The 19319-nt window shown below is 53.5% G+C and overlaps 1 protein-coding gene across 5 annotated transcripts in view; it reads right to left on the bottom strand.

The window, feature by feature from the left end:
* Positions 1-18826, bottom strand: part of ARHGAP30 (Rho GTPase activating protein 30) — a 57016-nt gene extending 38190 nt beyond the window's left edge. For 3 of the 5 annotated variants that reach the window (XM_044991774.1, XM_044991775.1, XM_044991773.1), the window contains exons 1-2: positions 18436-18826; positions 2247-2349 (exon numbers count right to left, since the gene is read on the bottom strand). In XM_044991774.1, the coding sequence (XP_044847709.1) occupies positions 2247-2349; positions 18436-18826 (494 nt within the window). Of the gene's footprint in view, positions 1-2246; positions 2350-12370; positions 12807-18435 lie in introns of those variants that run through there. The other 2 variants (XM_044991776.1, XM_044991777.1) reach the window with 2 other exon arrangements.
* Between the last annotated feature and the right edge of the window lie 493 nt (positions 18827-19319).

Raw genomic sequence — 19319 nt, forward strand, 5'->3', positions numbered from 1 at the left:
AAACATTGTGTGGGAACGTGTCAATTTCAAGGACATTTTTGATGGGAAAAAGTCAAAACAAACCATGTCCGCTTCCTTGTTTCAGTAAGGAAAAAACGATTCATTTCAACATTCCCGTTCCGCTTTGATTTTCACTTTATATCAATATATTGCTTTGTATCTATATTATACATCATATCTAATATTATATTACAGGGCAGAGGTTTTCAAACTTTTTCCATTTGCAGGACTCCCTAAAAAAATTTCAAATGGAGGTGCAGACCCCTATGGAAATCTTAGACACAGTCTGTGGACCCCAGGTATCCGCAGGCCACAGGTTGAAAACCACTGTTCTAGGGTTTTGACATTATCCAAAAGAAATAATGTTACCTGACTGAAACTCAACATTAGCAAAATGAAACGTTTCACTGGCCCCAGATCAAATTTTTTTTTTTTTTTAAGAATTTTCATCTGAGGGAAATTTCAAAATTTCAGCTTTTCATTCCAATTCGCAGCAAAAACCAATTTTGAACTGTCAGAATTTCCTGTGGAACAGAAATCCCAGTTCCCAGCCAGCTCTAATGATCTCTAAGGCCCTGCAATGTCCGGGACCTAGTTCTAACTGTGCTTTGTCCCCACAGTTCAGATCAGCTGGGACTAGGGTGACCAGTGTCCCGATTTTATAGGGACAGTCCTGATTTTTGGGTCTTTTTCTTATATAGGCTCCTATAACCCTCCACCCCCTGTCCTGATTTTTCACACTTGCTGTCTGGTCACCCTAGCTGGGACTCTCAAATAACAGGCCCTAGATTTGCATTCTCAGAGCGGCTGTTTTAGCTTTTGCAATCTGCTTCCTCCATAGCTCTGCAGGAGTCTGAGTCTGTTTGACATTCAGAGCACAGGTTTGGCTCTTCCTTTGGGGCAAATTTGAGGCTGATCTGTATTTTACTGCTGGATGTGAGTTTTCCAAGGTTGAGACGACCTGCAAGTGAGGTGTGTTGTTTTATCAATTACTGTTCAGGGCCCAGAGGTGTGTGATGGGACATTACAAGAAAAGAAAAGAAAAGAAAAGAAAAGAAAAGAAAAGAAAAGAAAGAGCTCAGCACCTTTAAAAATTCCTAGCTTCATAGAGTTTAAGGCCATTAGATCATCTTGTCTGACCCCCTGTATTACACAGGCCAGAGCATTTCACCCCGTTACCTGTAATTGGGCCCAATACGTGTGTCTGACTATGAAAAAAGTGACAGAGTCCTGTGGCACCTTATAGACTAACAGATGTATTGGAGCATGAGCTTTCGTGGGAGCATAAGCTTTTTTGCATGTGTCTGACGAAGTGGGGATTCACCCACGAAATCTCATGCTCCAATACGTCTGTTAGTCTATAAGGTGCCATGCAGGACCGGCTCTAACTTTTTTGCCGCCCCAAGCAAAAATGAAGAGCGCCGCCCCGCCCTACCCCCCCGCAAGCGCCGCACCACCGAAGCCTCGCCCCCGAGCGTCACGGTGCCCGAAGCCCCGCCCCCGAGCGGCAAGCCGCCCGAAGCCCCACCCCCGAGTGTCACGCTGCCTGAAGCCCCGCCCCAAGCGTCATGTTGCCCAAAAGCCCCGCCCCCTCAGACTGCTGCACCACGCCAAGCCCCTGCCCCCCCCCCGAGCGCCGTGCTGCTCTAAGCCCCCGCCCCCCCGGGTGCTGTGCCAAGCCCCCACCCCCCGAGTGCCCCGTGCCGCTCAAACACCACCCTGCTCGAAGCCCCCCTCCCCCCCTGAGCGCCGGGCCACAGAAACCAAAAAAACCCCTCCAGCTCTGCCCTGAGGAACCAAAACAAAAATAAACCCTGAGCGTCGCCCTGCCCCAAGCACGTGCTTGGTCAGCTGGTGCCTGGAGCTGGCCCTGGTGCCACAGGACTCTTTGTCGCTTTTTACAGCTCCAGACTAACACGGCTCCCCCTCTGATGTCTGACTATGGTGTATCTCCCAGAAAGGCAGCCTGGCTGGATTTGAAGACGACAAGAGATGGGGAATCCCCCACTTCACTCGGGAGTTTCTAACTGGCCCATTTAGGCAGGTCCCTAGATGAGCATGTAGCAGCGATGGGCACCCAGCTTTGAAAAGTTTGCCCACAGCTTTTAATGAAGGGCCCCTCGGAGCCACATGTTGTGTCAGAGAAGCCACGGGCGTGTCAGACCCATGGGAAGCTCCTCCCCCCGTCCCACACACACGTGCAAGCGTCCCCTCCGATCGGCGGCATTTGCAGCCCCAGTCCTCACCTCAGCTTCTGGATGTTTGAGGAGACCCCGGAGAGCCTGTAGATCCCGTCCACGATGCCATGCTGCTCGACGAATTCCGTGCAGCTCCTCAGCACCTGGGGAACTGGGGGGGGGGGAGAGGAGAGTCAGCCGGAGCGCCGCAGCCAATTGGGGGGGGGGAGAGGCTGACTAGAGCCACGACCACGAAATGGCCAGAGCCTTGAGTGACCCCCCCCATCTTCTCCTTCTGGAGCGGGGCGATGTCCCCCTTTCCCCGCTCCTCCCCAGCGGAGACGCATGACGCCTTGCTCTCAGGTGGGCAGCTGGGGAGGAGTTTCCACCTCTCCGGGCCTCGGGGGTCAGCCACAGCCGTCTGACCCACGTTGCTCTCCCACGGATTCTCTAGAGCAATGGTTCCCAAACTGGGGTTCGTGAACCCCTGGGGGTTCGCGAAATGTTACAGGGGGTTCTCAGGGAAAAATTCCCTAATGGTGGACAGAGCTGTCGCTAGGGACCCCGGGCAGCACGGGGCCAGCCTGGAGCCTCTGGACTTCCAAGAGCTAAGCAGATCAAAGCAAGCATCGCTATCCCACTGAGGAGATTTAAACTTCAAGACTCCTTATAAGAAATGGAAAGGAAGGTGGATATTTTTTTGCTGTTTTTTTAAATTAAATAGGCAGCTAGTATTGTTTTGAAAATTATGAAGAAGAACGGGTTTAAGCTTTGTTGTAACGTGCGTTGTTTGCCTGGACTGCTCAAGCCCTGAATGCTTGTGTAGGAGGAACTCTTTGAGTTGGCTTCTTAAATCCCTTCCTGCTGTTTCACATCTGATACTCTTTGATGCAACATAGGAGCCTTGTCTTATAAAAGGCTTCTTCAAATGATACAGGGTACGAAAGTGCGATCTTGGAAGAGTGTTGCCGTTTTCATAATGTAATAAAAATACTGTCATGATAAATAGTAATGAATAATAAATAGTGTGTAATAAGCATGTCATAAAAACAAATTTTACATTTCCAAGATCACTGCTTTTATAACTTATACTCAGGTAAAGGAGAAAATTAGAACAGCACGACTGCATGTCCAGGCCTTACAAGGCTAAGGGAGACCAAAGCATGACACTAGCTACCCTGTGTGTGTGTGTGACCGTGACCAGTCACTTACGTGACCCTGTGCCTCAGTTTCTCATCTATGAAATGTCCATTTAGATTCTTTTGGGAGCTGTCACTTATATGTACGTGCAGCACCTTGTGCTGCAATTCAGTTGGGGCCTCTATCATAATGGAACTAACAAATTATAACAATGTACTCATTGCAATTACCATGGAAACACATGGATTCTGTCTTGCTCTCTCTGTACATAGGGTGCAGATTCCTCCCTACCCCCCAGATCCTGCTTATGGGGACCTTTCAGTACAGGGTGTTAAGTGAAAAAGGAACAAATCTGCATCTGCTGGCTTGGTCTCTGGTTGGGGAGGTTTGACTGGGTGGAGTCACTGGCCGATTTCATTTCTGCAGACCACACAGGAAATGAAATGCACTCCCAGAATGCAGAGCGAAATCGCTGTGCTCAGCCACTGTGTGTGTGTGTGTGTGTGTATCCATGCAGGTAAAGGGACTAGAGACACAGAAAGGGTGAGACACCCATTACCTATATTCAGAAGTTGCATTGACTCAGCTTAAACCAGTTTCAAAACCCATTCTAGTTAAACTGATGCAAACTCGTGTGGATGTTCTTGTATCAGTGTTGTGACTGTACATTTACCGGCACAAGGTACACCAATATGTCATGTTTCAATCAATCTACAAGCAACCACACACAACCGGGCACTGATTCCACTGAACTGGATAACTAGCTCTCCCCATCTCATGATATTTGGTGTCTTAAAAGCTCCAGCGGATGGAGTCAGGGTATTGCATGAAGAGCTCAGCTTTCATGCAAAAATTCCTAGGTTCTTAGGCCTCACAGCTGCAGAGAAAAGCTGGAAAATGTGACCCCTGAAGTCAGCAAAGGAAGAGATCCCACAATGTATTATTTTTTAAAACACTGCATGATTTTGAAGCCGATCTCAAGTTGTTTTAGCGGCTGGGCTCCTGATTTTTCAACGCTTGGGGTAGGTGATCCTGGAGCTCAGAACTTGTCTACACTCAGACTGGAACCAAAAGAACTAGATCAGGTGTCATCCCCCCTTCTGGCTGTCTCAGCCCCAGCCTGCGTGTGGAGACTCCCAGCTTGATTCTGAGCATCTTAGTTCCATTCAATTGAGGCTGATTTTTTTACTGATTTTAGATGCCAGGGGAGGGAGAGACCAGAGCCAGAGAACTGCAATCCAGGATCCAGACCCACTTGGGGGCCCCCATGATCCCACCCATCCCCCTGTTTAGGGTGGCAGTTGCAGGGGCACCCATACAAGAGATGTCTTCTGGGGGCCCAGCACTAGTCTCTTAGCGCGGGGGAGCGCTTCCCCCACACCAGACCGATACTCCCTGCCTTAGACGGCTTTGGTTTGTCCCAGAGGAGGGAGGGCTCTTCCCCCACCCACCCAAGCAGAGGGCTCTCTGGGGGGGCACATAAAGACCCCCACCCCCTCACCCTGTAGCAGAACCATGAAGGGGCTACTCCCCGCCAGTACACACCCTAAACATCTCTCCCCCGGTGCTCGCCCTAAATATCTTTCCCCCCGCCCCATGCTCATCTTAAATTTCTCCTCCCCCTCCTGGTGCTCACTCTAAATTCCTCCTCCACCAGGTGCTCACCCTAAACCTCTCCCTCCAGCACCCAATTAAGGCAACCTGTGACCCCAGCCCCTGCACCTCTGCCCTGTCCTGTTTGGTTTGCAGTATCAGGAGCTACCTACACAAGAGATGGATTTGTGGGAGCCCTGCCCTGCTTCCTCTCTGAGCAGCCTCGGGCCTCCCGCCTCCACAAACCAATAGCCCCTGCCTTAAGCAGGTGGGGTCCATCCCCGAGAAGGGAGGACACGGCGTCTTTATTCTCAAAGGACTTTGGGGTGGGGCAGGCTGGAGATGTGACCCCAGCAGAGCCAAATGGCTGCCGAGAGAGTCCCTGCTGTGGTTGTGTCATTAGGGGCCCCAAAGCAGCAGGTATCCGCATTAACCTGTTGAGATGCACGGGGCAGCACACACCCCTCAGAGCGATGGGCTTAGGCTCTCTGCAGACTCAGGCAGCATCGCTGAGGCACTTACACCAGGTCACATTTTCAAGGTTTTCTTTGCGGCCATAAGGGCTAGAGCCATCACCCTTTTGAAAGCAAGCACTGAGCTAGTGTTATCACATGCCTTTGGGAGCTGGGGCGCTAAGCAGGGGCCTGTGGTGCTTATACCTTCCTCAGGCCTTGGGTGAGAGACTAGCTCTGGTTATTCTATGACTGCAAACAGCTAAAGGGGACCCCTCTTTGGTACATGTAGCAGGGGCCTAATCCACACAGTTCTGAGTGACCATAACTGTGGCTGGCTGGCTGCTACTGCATATACAGTGATTACACCTGCCACCTTGCAGCTACTGCCTCTGCAAACGCCCACCTCCCACCCACTCTTCTGAGTGTGTCAGTGAGCTGAGAGGTCCTCCAGAGCGGGCAGGGCTAAAGCCCAGCCCCACATTCGCTCCATCGCCCACAGCTGCGATTGTCACGCTGCGGCACGCCCCACCAGCCGCTCTGATGACTGAGCAGCTCAGGGATTCGCGACCACGTGAGTTTCGGCTCGCTGGATGGGCTTCACGCTAAGAACCAACGCAACCAGCGCTTCATCGCAGGCTGATTTCACAAAGCGCATGCCAATGATCTAGGCAATTAACAGATGCCATCTAATTACGGCCATGACATGGCTCTTTTCCTGCAACATTTCACTTCAGGAGCGGCATTGTACGAACACCAAGCAACCGCCCGCCACCATTGTCTCTGCAACAAGAGACAGAAAATGGATCGCAGTCAATCAGGGCAGAGCGAGGCCTCTCACAGCCTCTAGCACTCCCTGATCTCCTCTCTCTGGGCTCATCAGCTAAGAGGGTTGACCTCGTTAGTACACAAATAAGGGAAAACCCAAGATACTGCAGGAAGTGGCGGCTGTGACTTATAGATGCATCCTTTTCTTGTTCTCATTACTGAACAACTCCCTGGCACGGTGCTAGGGGAACCATCCTCTGACTGAGGTCCTGGCCTCTTCTGTACGTCTGACATGCCATGGCCCTGGTCACTTTTTATGCTCATGTCCTGCCCACATTTCAGCTGGGGGAATGAACATTCTGGTCCCCTACATTCTCCCCCACTTTCAGTTGGGCACAATATCCACCCCCCTTAGAATCATAGACTCTCAGGGTTGGAAGGGACCTCAGGAGGTACCTAGTCCAACCCCCTGCTCAAAGCAGGACCAATCTCCAACTAAATCATCCCAGCCAGGGCTTTGTCAAGCCTGACCTTAAAAACCTCTAAGGAAGGAGATTCCACCACCTCCCTAGGTAACCCCTTCCAGTGCTTCACCACCCTCCTAGGGAAAAAGTTTTTCCTAATATCCAACCTAAACCTCCCCCACTGCAACTCCTTGTTCTGTCAATTCCAGATTGCCGTGCAAGCATTGCCTTGCAGATGTTCAGCCTTCCACCCCAGAGGTGGCTGCATTTCCTCTTTGGGTGAAGCGCTACTTGTACAGAGTTAGGCCCAACCTGTCCAAAGTGGCCGCTGATGCAGTTTGGGGGAGCCCAACGTGAGACACAGAGGGTCTGGTTTCCAGAGGGGCTGCAAACCCACTGCCCCCATGTGGAGTTGTGGGTGCTCAGCGCCTCTGAAAATCACATCTCGCTGGTCTCACGTTGGCTGCCCCAGAACTGACACCCCATCTCAGTGGCGGCTGCGTTTGAAAACACTGGCCTTCGAGATCACTCGGGGCATGACAGGCTCTCTTAGCTGCTTCCCACTGAGGAGCATGGAGCCATTCGAGCCCCAGCGGGGGGTTGTAATTCACAGTCCAGGACCCGATACGTCTCCTGGAAAGCACTATATCCCCAGGACGACTGGTCCTGTGCAACCGGACCTTCGACATTAACGGCCTGGAAGAAGCCCAGTTCCTGCTATCGGAGGCAGCCACCTCATAGCAACCCATTCGGAAACGTATCAGGCTCCATCTCAGAGCTAGTTACGTTGTTTGCCTCCGGCTCTTTCCACCAGGAGGCTGGTCCAGAACTCCCACCCCCCGGCCGGGTCTCATTTCCAGCCTAAATTAATTCCAGGGCAGTTTATCCCCATTTGTTCTTGTGCCAACTGTGGCGTTATTAGCTTTTCTCCTTCCCTGGTGATTCCCCCCTGTGTGTTTATGGACAGCCATCACATCCCTTCTCAGAAACCAGCCAAGCCGGTTGAGTCTCCTCTTGTAAGACAGGCCCTTTATCTCTCTGATCAGCCTGCTTCCCTTCTCAGCACCTGGAATTTCCGAGGTCCTCCGGGGACAGGAAACAGACACAGGTGGAGTATCAGGGGCTTCTGGGCACAGGTGAGCACCTTGGAGTGACGGCACATGGTGCCCTCCTAAGCTATCCCTGGTCATATCACGACAGGGCAGTGACTCCTGACGTAGCCGACCTGCCCATTCGAGAAGCAGTTTAGCAACAAGAACGGCCTGGTACCAAGAGGCAGAAATTCTCCTGCCTCCACCCCAGGCCTAGGCTGCCGCTGACCATGTGTGTGGCTGGAGGAGAGGATAACACTGGCTGAACATGGTTCCTGGCGCACCGGCCTGCACAGCAAAATGTGGTTCCTGCCCAACCAGGTGATTTCAGCTCAGGCGGCCTTCCTGGAAAGTGACTAACAGCTGCGAGCTCTGCCCTTGTGGGGACGGGGAAAGTACTGGGAGGCGACTGCAGGGCGGACACGCGCTGATTCCAATCCTACAACCCCTCCCTTCCACCCCCTCAGCGCTGCCCAGCGACTCAGGAGCAGACCAGAGTTACTGCAACGTCAGAGCCTTTGCTGCAACCTGATGATCACATCTGTGACCCGACCTGTGTGTGACCAGGCATCTGGCTCTTAACCCCTTGCTGCTCACTTGCCAGGGGATGATGAGTGGCCAGAATAAGCAAATTTAGGAGCCTAAATCCAGATTTAGAAAGCCCACTAGGACTAAGTAACACCTGGAGGCTCCAACTGCGATCAGGGCCCCCTCCCACACTGAAGGACAGCCCCTGCCCTAAAGAGTTTGCAGTTTGAATAGACAAAGCGTGAGAGGGGAAACTGAGGCACAGAGAGGCCGTGACTTGCCCACGGTTGCACAGCTGGTCAGCGGCAGAGCTGGGACTAGACCCCTGAGGTGTCCGAGTCTGGTGCTGCGTCCATTAGACAACGCTGCCTTTGTGGATCTACATTGAAACCAGTGGAAGTTAGGAGCCTAAATATCTTTGAGGATCTAGGCCACTATAGGGAGAGATGCTGCAGGCAACCAATTAGGAGAGGGAGCGATAGGTGAAGCAGTCTGGCTTCCAGAGGTGCTGGGTGTAACCCACTGCGCCGGGGGTGGCAGGAAACCTGCTGGATCCGCAGGGGTTTCAACAGCACCCAGCGGCTCAGGAGAGCTGCTCAGGAATTTCTCAACAAATCGGTTCTTTTTTAACGAAAAATGCAGATTGGTCAAAACCAAAACTGGTTCATGGGCCAGGGTCGAGTCTCCCAATGGGAGAAAACCTTGAGGAAAGCAGCCCTGAAACGGCCAGCAGGGTCTGACATTTTCAAAATGCACCAGGCCAGTTTTCTGTCTCAAAGTGACTTTTTGGTTTGAAAGTTATGCTAATATGACCAAAAAAAAAAAAAGATTGAAATCCGAATGAAATGTTTCCTCTGACCCGACAGGAACAAATTAGCTTTTTTCACTCATGAGGATTTCCAAGATTTCGATTTTCCGTCCCAGTTCGAGAGGGGGAAAGATTTCAAAATCACCAGAGTATTTGTGGGATGGGAACCTTGTTCTGTTAGGGAGCCCCAGTCCTCTGGTCTTTCCAGCTGCACAGGCCCAGCTACCAGCTCTGGAGGGGCCTGGCGCAAGTCCCGCTGAGATGATGGTCATTAAAAGAGCTTTCACAGCTGCCAGCTTACAAATTGGATCCCTTACCTAACTGCCTGCGGACTCCTGGCTTTGCCAATGTCAGCCTTAGACACCCTGTGCCTCAGTTTCCCCATCTGTAAAATGGACATAGCCCTAATCACCCCCTTTTAAATGGCTTTGTCTTCCTCAGGCAAGAGGCACTGGGGCATAACTGCAAGTTAGCATGGTTCTAGCACAGGTGTGGTTGCTGGTGACAAGACATCCCAGCATGCAATGCTCTAGTCAGCTCAAAGCAGCCAGGCCAAAGCAATGCATGTTGGGATACCTACCACTCGACCAGCTGCACCTCAGCATTGGGTGATGCCAGTCTGCTCCACTTCCCATGAACACCTGTGGGTGTTGCTCTCAGGTGTGGGACAGGGCCTTGCAGGGCACCCCGTGGTAGCCCCGGGTCCCTCAGCGTGTTTACTAAGCACTTCCACTAGGGCCTTGCTTGCATTTCCTTCTGCAGCTCCCGCTGTTGCTCAATCTGCAGTGATGCAAGTGCCCTTGTCAGCACGAGCCCAGCAACTGCAAAACAAGCAGCATGATTCATGCCTCCACCCCCCTCTTGCTGTGCATCGAGCTGCCTGTTCTGCCCAGTGGCAGGGCCTGGCACCTGCTACACAGAGTCAACTTCCTGTGTGTAACATGCAGATCTCCTTCCTATCACCACCCTGATGCCACCTCTGCCGAACTGACCCTGAGAACCAGGGGGTGGGGCAAGGACATTGCAGTGAGGGCTCCATCCCCGTCGGGTGCCAGGGGCACTGCAGGGAGGGGTGTATCCCCGTGGGGTGCCAGGGGCACTGCAGGGAGGGGTGTATCCCCGTGGGGTGCCAGGGGCACTGCAGGGAGGGCTCTATCTCCGTGGGTGCCAGGGGCACTGCAGGGAGGGCTCTGTCTCCATGGGAGTGCCAGGGGCACTGCAGGGAGGGATCTGTCCCCATGGGAGTGCCAGGGACACTGCAGTGAGGGGTGTATCCCCCTGGGGTGCCAGGGGCACTGCAGTGAGGGCTCTATCCCTGTGGGTGCCAGGGGCACTGCAGGGAGGGCTTTATCTCCCTGGGGTGCCAGGGGCACTGCAGTAAGGGCTCTATCTCTGTGGGTGCCAGGGGCATTGCAGGGAGGGTTCTATCCCCATGGGTGCCAGGGACACTGCAGGGAGGGCTCTATCCCCATGGGTGCCGGGGCACTGCAGCACAGGCTCTATCCCTGTGGGTGCCTGGGGCACTGCAATGAGGGCTCTCGCCCTGTTGGGTGCCAGCTGCCCCAGGACTCTGCCTCTCACCCCTCCAGCTCTAACAGGGGAATGGGAGCCGTGTGGCCCATGCCAGGCCCAGCCTCCAGCCCTGGCACTGGCCACATCACTGGGAGTAGTGGGGGCAAAATACATATCTGGCTTCAAGACTAAGCTTGATAAGTTTATGGAGGGGATGGTATGATGGGATAGCCTCATTTTGGCAATTAATTTGGCAATTGATCTTTGATTATCAGCAGGTAAGTATGTCCAGTGGTCTGTGATGGGATGTTAGATGGGGTGGGATCTGAGTTACTACAGAGAATTCTTTCCTGGGTGCTGGCGGGTGGGACTTGCCCACATGCTCAGGGTTTAGCTGATCGCCATATTTGGGGTCGGGAAGGAATTTTCCTCCAGGGCAGATTGGCAGAGGCCCTGGAGGTTTTTCACCTTCCTCTGCAGCATGGGGCACGGGTCACTTGCTGGAGGATTCTCTGCAGCTTGAGGTCTTCAAACCATGATTTGAGGACTTCGATAACTCAGACACAGGTTAGGGGTTTGTTACAGGAGTGGGTGGGTGAGATTCTGGGGCCTGCATTGTGCAGGAGGTCAGACTAGATGATCATAATGGTCCCTTCTGACCTTAAAGTCTGTGAGTCCATCTGAAAGCAGCAGCCTAGGTTCTGTCTGTTTTACCTTTGGACTCCAGACTGAGGCAGGGGCTCCCTGGGCACTGGAACCCTGTGGTTACCCCACAGAGCATGCCAGCCTCCCTGCCCTTGGCAACAGGCCCCAAGCTCTGACAGTCCCTAGGGAGGGCAGGGGTCCCCCTGGGCTGGGATGCTTTGCTTGGAGACACGGCCCGTGGGATGTGACTGTTCCCTGACTGCAGGAGCCTGATTCGGGGACCCGGGTTTCCAGTGGGATTGTGGGAATGCTGCAATTCTACATGCCAAGCTAGCTTGTACTGATGGCTCAGGGCCGGCCCAACGCCCGGCACGACGGGGCCCTGTGACGGCTCAGCCCAATGCCTGGCATGACGGGGCCCTGTGACGGCTCAGGGCTGGCCCAACGCCCGGCACGATGGGGCCCTGTGACGGCTCAGCCCAATGCCTGGCATGACGGGGCCCTGTGACGGCTCAGGGCCGGCCCAATGCCCGGCACGACGGGGCCCTGTGACGGCTCAGCCCAATGCCCGGCACGACGGGGCCCTGTGACAGCTCAGCCCAATGCCTGGCATGACAGGGCCCTGTGACGGCTCAGGGCTGGCCCAACGCCCGGCATGACAGGGCCCTGTGACGGCTCAGCCCAATGCCTGGCACGACGGGGCCCTGTGACGACTCAGGGCTGGCCCCATACCCGGCACGACGGGGCCTGTGACTGCTCAGGGCCAGCCCAACGCCCAGCATAATGGGGCCCTGTAACGGCTCTGTGACAACGGGGCTCTGTGACGGCTCAGGGCCGGCCCCATACCCCAGTGCAGTCTTGATTCAGATGATACGTGAGACCAGGACTCTGCCATACTGGCTCAAAGCTGCACCTGGAAGGCTCCTGTTCCATCTGCCCAGGCTGCTCTCCGGCAGCAAAGCGGGAGGCTCAGGAACACGCCCAGAGAGGCTCAGTGCAGAGGCAAGCGGATGTTCACAGAACTGCTGGCGGCGAGGATGGCTCTGTGCTGCAGACACCAGCCCAGCAGGACTGGGGCTCCGGGAGGGTCCCCACCCAGCAACGGGTCAGCACCCAGAGAGGTGTCTCCTGGCCCCATTCCCTGCTGCCGCCCCCTGGAAGTTCAGCCGCCGGAGGAGCAAACCGCCCTTACCTTCCTGGCCAGAGTGTTGGAGGTGCTCCAGCAGGTCACACCCAAAGACCCGGTCCTTGGCTGCTCCTTTCCGTTTCACCTTCTGCCGGGCTTTCATGGCGAGAGACATGGGGATGGTTGGAGCAGCCCGGGGGCTTCCGGGCTCTAACACACAAGCCCCAGCCCTTCCCGCTGGGACCACCTGGCCCACATGGGGGCTGGGCGGGCTGGTGAGGAAATCCTCAGCCCACGGCCCCTTTGATGGCTGCCATTCACCGAGCGGCCCCAGGGAGGTGTCTCTTCCTCAAATCCACCCCATAGTCGCCTCTACAGCATCAACCTCTGGCTGCCGAAATCTTCGCTTGGGCTGGATCCAAACGAGAAATCAGTCCAGAGAGCGTCTGTGGCCTGGGAACGAAGCCCTGAAAGCCCAGCCCCAGGGTGTGGGGAGCCCCCGGCCGGGCGGCTCAGCAGCGGAAGCAGCACCCAAGAGAGGAAGCTGCCGAGGCCCGGGCCTGACGTAAAACTCGTTGCACCGTTGCACTCCTGTTCGCTGTCAGGGCTGGGGATCGGCACCCGGCAGGAAGTGAGTTCTGCTGCCTCCAAGCTGACTTCCTGCCCAAGCATCTTCAAGAAACCACAGGGTGCAAAACAAATACCACACACACACAGACCCACCCCCCCGGGGTCGCATGCACGCCCATGGACGGGAATCCAAAGCCGGCACACATGGATTCACACCTATGGCCTGTCAGCCTCAGACACATGGCGTCACTCACCCACGCATCGGCTCCCATGCACACATGGACTAACATATACATAGACTCACACACAGATTCACACAACATGGAATGGGATCCAAATCCAACACAAGACACACACACTGCCACACGCACAAACACCTACAGAGAGTCACACATGCACACCTTGGAAATGGATCCAAATCTAATACACACGAGTTACAAACACAAGGGATCCAAATCCAACACACACAGACACCGAGTCACACCCCCGCCCTTGGAATGGGATCCAAATCTAACACACACGAGTCACAAACACAAGGGATCCAAATCCAACACACACACCAAGTCACACACACACACCTTGGAAAGGTATCCAAATCTAACACACACAGACACTCACAAACCCAAGTTTTGACGTTGAGTGGTGTCTTCTCACCTTCTTCCTCGATACCAGACCTGTGGTCTTAGACTCGTCAACCCTTTGTTAGCTTGGGCGAAAGCGGTGCTACTACAGGCCACCTCCCTGGATGGAGGCCCCTCTCGGTTCACTTCCACATCGGGAGAACTGGGGATGACACAATTCCTGCGTGTACCAGTAGGGGCGCCCTTAGGAACCAGTCTTCGCGTGGGTCACCAGGCTGCGGTGCTGGGTGCTGGCAGAGTGCAGACCCCAGGCACTCTCCACAGGCAGGAGAGCATCCCTCAGCCCAGGCAGGGTTACTGCCTGGAGGAAGGGGAGTTTAAAGGCTGGCAAGGCCCGTGCTAGTGAAAGGCAGGTAGAAATGCATTGGAAAGCGCCAGCAGCCTGCTGCACGGCGCGCCAGGGAGCGATCTGTCATCGCTTTAGCTCTCGTACAAGTTTAACAAACTCCCTTGGAGTGAGGGTGGGAACAGCAGGTTTCGACCCACGCCCGCCCGCCCCCACCGCTGCTCCAAGGCAGGAGCTGCTCTGCCTTTTTGGAAGCCAAGGGAGGCTGGCCCAGATCCCAGCTCTCAAGAGTTTCCTCAGTTCCCTTTATAGAGCTGAGGGGCTCCCACCGTCCATGTCGCCGCTCAGTCCTCCAGCGCCAGCCTCCCCCTCAGCCCCTAGCCACGGATGCTGCACACCGGGAAGATGCTGCATGACGCAGGACAGGGATCGGCTCTTCCAACAGCATTGACTTGGGCTTGGAAGGAAACATTTCCATTGGCCCTGAGACTTTGACACACACTGATACACACACACACACACACACACACACACACACACAGAGATACATAGATACAGATATACACACACACATACACACAGATGCACAGACACACACAGATACACACACATTGATACACATATACAAATACACATATACAACTGATACACACACACACACTGATACACATACACAGATACTCATCATATACTGATACACACACACACACAGATACTCTCATATACAGACACACAGACACAGATACTCGTATACAGATACACACACACGGATACATACACACACACACTGATACACAGATATACATACACACAGATACTCATCATATACAGATACACACACGGATACACATGCACACACAAATACTCATATACAGATAAACACATACACTGATACACACATGCACACACTAATACACACACATACACTGAAACACAGATACACACACAGAGATACTCATCATATATAGATGCACATACACACAGAGATACACAAATGCACACGGATACATGCACACAGATATATATACACACACGCACATGGATACATACACACAGATATTCATCATATACAGATACACACACACACGAATACATACACACTCATCATATACAGATACACACACACACTGATACACATGTACATGGATACATACACACACACACACTCATCATATACAGACACACACACACACACAGCTACACCTCCCCCCCCACAGATACTCATCATATACAGATACACACACACACTGATACACACATACATGGATACACACACACAGATACTCATCATATACAGATACACACACACAGCTACACACACCCACACACACACAGAGATACTCATCATATACAGATACACACACTGCTACACACAGATACACATGCTCACACATTGATACGCATACACATTCATCATATACAGCTACACACACACTGCTACACACACACACACACACAGACTTTGACACCCACCCATCCCTGCAGCCACACTGCAGAGTGGTCGTGTTAGCAGCTGACAGGTTGGGCTCACTTGGGCTCTACCACGTAGCCCTGCAGGAGTGGCCAGCTTGAGTGCCTGGCACCACTACACCCGAGGGAGGGGCTTGTGCGTGTGGACGAAAGGCGCGTTGCCAGAACACAAGCTGACTTTGCAGTGAAGACACGCGCACTCCCAGATGCAATTGCAAGTCCATGGGTCCGGAGCTGATGCATCCGAGGGTGCTGAGGGAGTTGGCTGATGTGAGTGCAGAGCCATTGGCCATTATCTTTGAAAATTCATGGTGATCAGGGGAGGTCCCAGACGACTGGAAAAAAGGCAGCTATAGTGCCCATCTTTAAAAAAGGGAAGAAAGAGAACCCGGGGAACTACAGACCGGCCAGCCTCAATTCAGTCTCCGGCAAAATCATAGAGCAGAATCCATTTTGAAGCACTTGGAGGAGAGGCAGGCGATCAGCAACAGCCAACATGGGCAACTCATGCCTGACCAACCTGATTGCCTTCTCTGATGAGATAACCGGCTCTGTGGATATGGGGAAAGCCGTGGACGTGATAGATCTTGACTTTAGCAAAGCTTTTGATATGAACAACAAGGAGTCCGGTGGCACCTTAAAGCCTAACAGATTTATTTGGGCATAACCTTTCGTGGGCAAAAAACCTCACTTCTTCAGATGCTTGGAGTGAAAGTTATGGTCTCCCACAGTATTCTTGCCAGCAAGTTAAAGATGTATGGATTGGATGAATGGACGATAAGGTGGATAGAAAGCCGGCTAGACTGTCGGGCTCAACAGGTAGTGATCAACGGCTCAATGTCTAGTTGGCAGCTGGTATCAAGCAGAGTGCCCCAGGGGTCGGTCCTGGGGCCAGTTTTGTTCCACATCTTTATTAATGATCTGGATGATGGGATGGATTGCACCTTCAGCAAGTTCGCAGATGACACTAAGCTGGGGCAGAGGTAGATACACTGGAGGGTAGGGATAGGGTCCAGAGTGACCTAGACAAATTGGAGGATTGGGCCAAAAGAAATCTGATGAGCTTCAACAAGGACAAGTGCAGAGTCCTGCACTTAGGACAGAAGGACCCCATGCACGGCTACAGGCTGGGGACTGACTGGCTATGCAGCAGTTCTGCAGAAAAGGACCTAGGGATTACAGTGGACAAGAAGCTGGATATGAGTCAGCAGTGTGCCCTTGTTGCCAAGAAGGCCAACAGCATATTGGGCTGTATAGGTAGGAGCACTGCCAGCAGATTGAGGGAAGTGATTATTCCCCTCTATTCGGCACTGGTGAGGCCACACCTGGAGTATTGCGTCCAGTTTTGGTCCCCCCACTACAGAAGGGATGTGGACAAACTGGAGAGTCCAGCAGAGGGCAACGGAAATGATTAGGGGGCTGGGCACATGACTTACGAGGTGAGGCTGAGGGAAGTGGGGTTATTTAGTCTGCAGAAGAGAAGAGTGAGGGGGGATTTGATAGCAGCCTTCAACTACCTGAGGGGGGTTCCAAAAGGGATGGAGCTCGGCTGTTCTCAGCGGTGGCGGTTGACAGAACAAGGAGTAATGGTCTCAAGTTGCAGTGGGGGAGGTCTAGGTTGGATATTAGGAAACACTATTTCACTAGGAGGTTGGTGAAGCAGTGGAATGGGTTACCCAGGTAGGTGGTGGCATCTCCATCCTTAGAGGTTTTTAAGGCCCGGCTTGACAAAGCCCTGGCTGGGATGATTTAGTTGGGGATTGGTCCTGCTTTGAGCAGGGGGTTGGACTAGATCCCTCCCGAGGTCCCTTCCAACCCTAATATTCTATGATTCTAACAAAACTACACACATAAAACATACAAGTATGCGCACACACACACTCACATGCATGCAAACACACAAAATCACATATGCATGCATAAATCATACATGTAAATGCAATCACACATGTAAACACACAATCACAAGCGCATGTATGTACAATCACATGTATATGACCATGTAACTATATGTATACACACACACACAAGTCACAGGTCTCTCTTCCTCCCTCTCTCTCTCTCAGTCTCACACAACCCTGCCATGGGCACCAAACCCAGTCACTGCCCATGTGGGTGAAAGCCAAGTGCTCACACTGATCATTCCTTTTCTCCGCTCCTCCAGGCCATTTCTCTGAGGTTCTCTGGTCTCCGCCCTGCCCGTTTGGCTGCTTCAGCCAGGCCAGGAGCCCCCAAGGAGACAAGCAAACGGGACTAACCCAGAAGTCCCAGGCTGCCAAATGGGGAATTTATTTACGAAACCAGCAGTGCATATAACAAAAAAGAACGCGCATATACATCTATATACACATAGATAGGGGGTTCTATATACACACACATTTACAGAACATGGAATCCCCTCCGCTAACTCCAGAGACTACCCCCAAACCCCTCGGAATCAAAAATGCAACACAATCAAACCATCCCTGCCCCTCTGAAATCAACCTGGGCTCGTGCCCAGCGTCGCTCTCGGGAGATGGGTATTTCCTTCCCCGCCAAACCCGGCAAACCCAGGCTCAGGGAGATGGATGCTGGCAGCCAGCCTGTTTGTCTGTGCGTCTCTGCCGCTGGTGGCTTTGGAGACAGGACTCCAAATTGCACCTTTGGGATTTTTGTAAAACCTGATTTCCTTTCCTTTCCCAAGCCAGTTTGAAGGTAAGAACCAGTCTCATGCTTTGGGGCGCCAGACGGCAGGGGGCCGGGGGCATGGCAAAGCCAGCTACTAGCACCAGGGCTTGCCTTTAGCTGAAGGATCAGGTATTGGTCATTGGTGGAAGTGGGATGCGGGACATGGAGTCTGCGCCAATAGTCCCAGAAGTCAATGGAAAGACGCCCATTGACTTTGGTGGGCTTTGGATTGGGGCCTAGATGAACCCGTGGTCTGGTCCAATCTCACAGGGGGTGAGGAGACTGGATGAGACGGGCCAGGGGTCTGAGCCAACGCAGCAAACCCTCTGTTTCTACAGCGTGGAAAAGCCCCCACTCCTCCACTTTCCCATCTCTCTCAGCTCCCCTAGGGCCCAGCCTCTGCCCCTCGTCCCGCTGGCCAGGCAGATAGGGAGCATTACCTGCGTACCGAGCAGGACTCTCTTGGAGCCCTAACTCCACCCCTGCAGGGGTTTTACCTCGGAGCCGGGTTAGGCCGACGCTCGTTGCTTTAGACCCCACCACTCTAGGTCTTTCTTGCCATGAGAGTGTCCCATGGAGGGGCAGCAAAACAGAGAAATAAACCATACATAAAAACGTTATAAATATTGCCACCAGGGGGCAGCAGCATTCCACACCAGGCCGGGCTAGGCCTGGAGTATCTTGGTCTGATTCCCGGTACCCACCGCCAGGGACCAGGATCCAAATCCGTCCCCGGCGCCCTTCCATGGACATCACGCTGCGGGAGGATCCACCCGGCCTGACGCTAAGCCCAGCCACGCCTCCAGGCCACATGTGCTCTCCCGTTAGGGTGACCGGATGTCTCGATTTTATAGGGACAGTCCCAATTTTGGGGTTTTTTTTCCTCATACAGGCTCCTATTACTCTCCACCCCCATCCCAATTTTTCACACTTGCGGTCTGGTCACCCTACCTCCCGCTGTCGGGGACGGGGTCTGCTCTGGAGGGGCCCTCCCCAAAATATTGGACGTGGGGCGAAGAGCACACAGAGCCTGATCCAAAGCCCGGGGGGGTGTGGGGGTGTCAATGGCAAGGCTCCGGTTGGTCCCTCGGTGGAGCCACGAGTTGCCCTCCTGTGCAGACCTGCAGCATCAGCGTCCCGTGGGGATGAACCAGCCTCTTTGCCAATGACCAGATGGGGGAGAGGTTTGCCACCGACTCCGAGGGGAGCAGGGTGGGGCCACCTTGGGGGAACCGTGACCCAGCATCCCAGGGTCACCGAACCGTCGTTCTGTTAAGGAATTAGACAAATGGACCAACTTCCCCCCCCCTTACAAAAACTTCACCCCCGGTGAGTGTTGGGCCTGCCAACAGGCCCCTACCCCAACAGGAATAAGGCCATT

This window comes from Mauremys mutica, chromosome 17 (genome assembly GCF_020497125.1).
Source record: "Mauremys mutica isolate MM-2020 ecotype Southern chromosome 17, ASM2049712v1, whole genome shotgun sequence".
NCBI classification, from domain to species: domain Eukaryota; kingdom Metazoa; phylum Chordata; order Testudines; family Geoemydidae; genus Mauremys; species Mauremys mutica.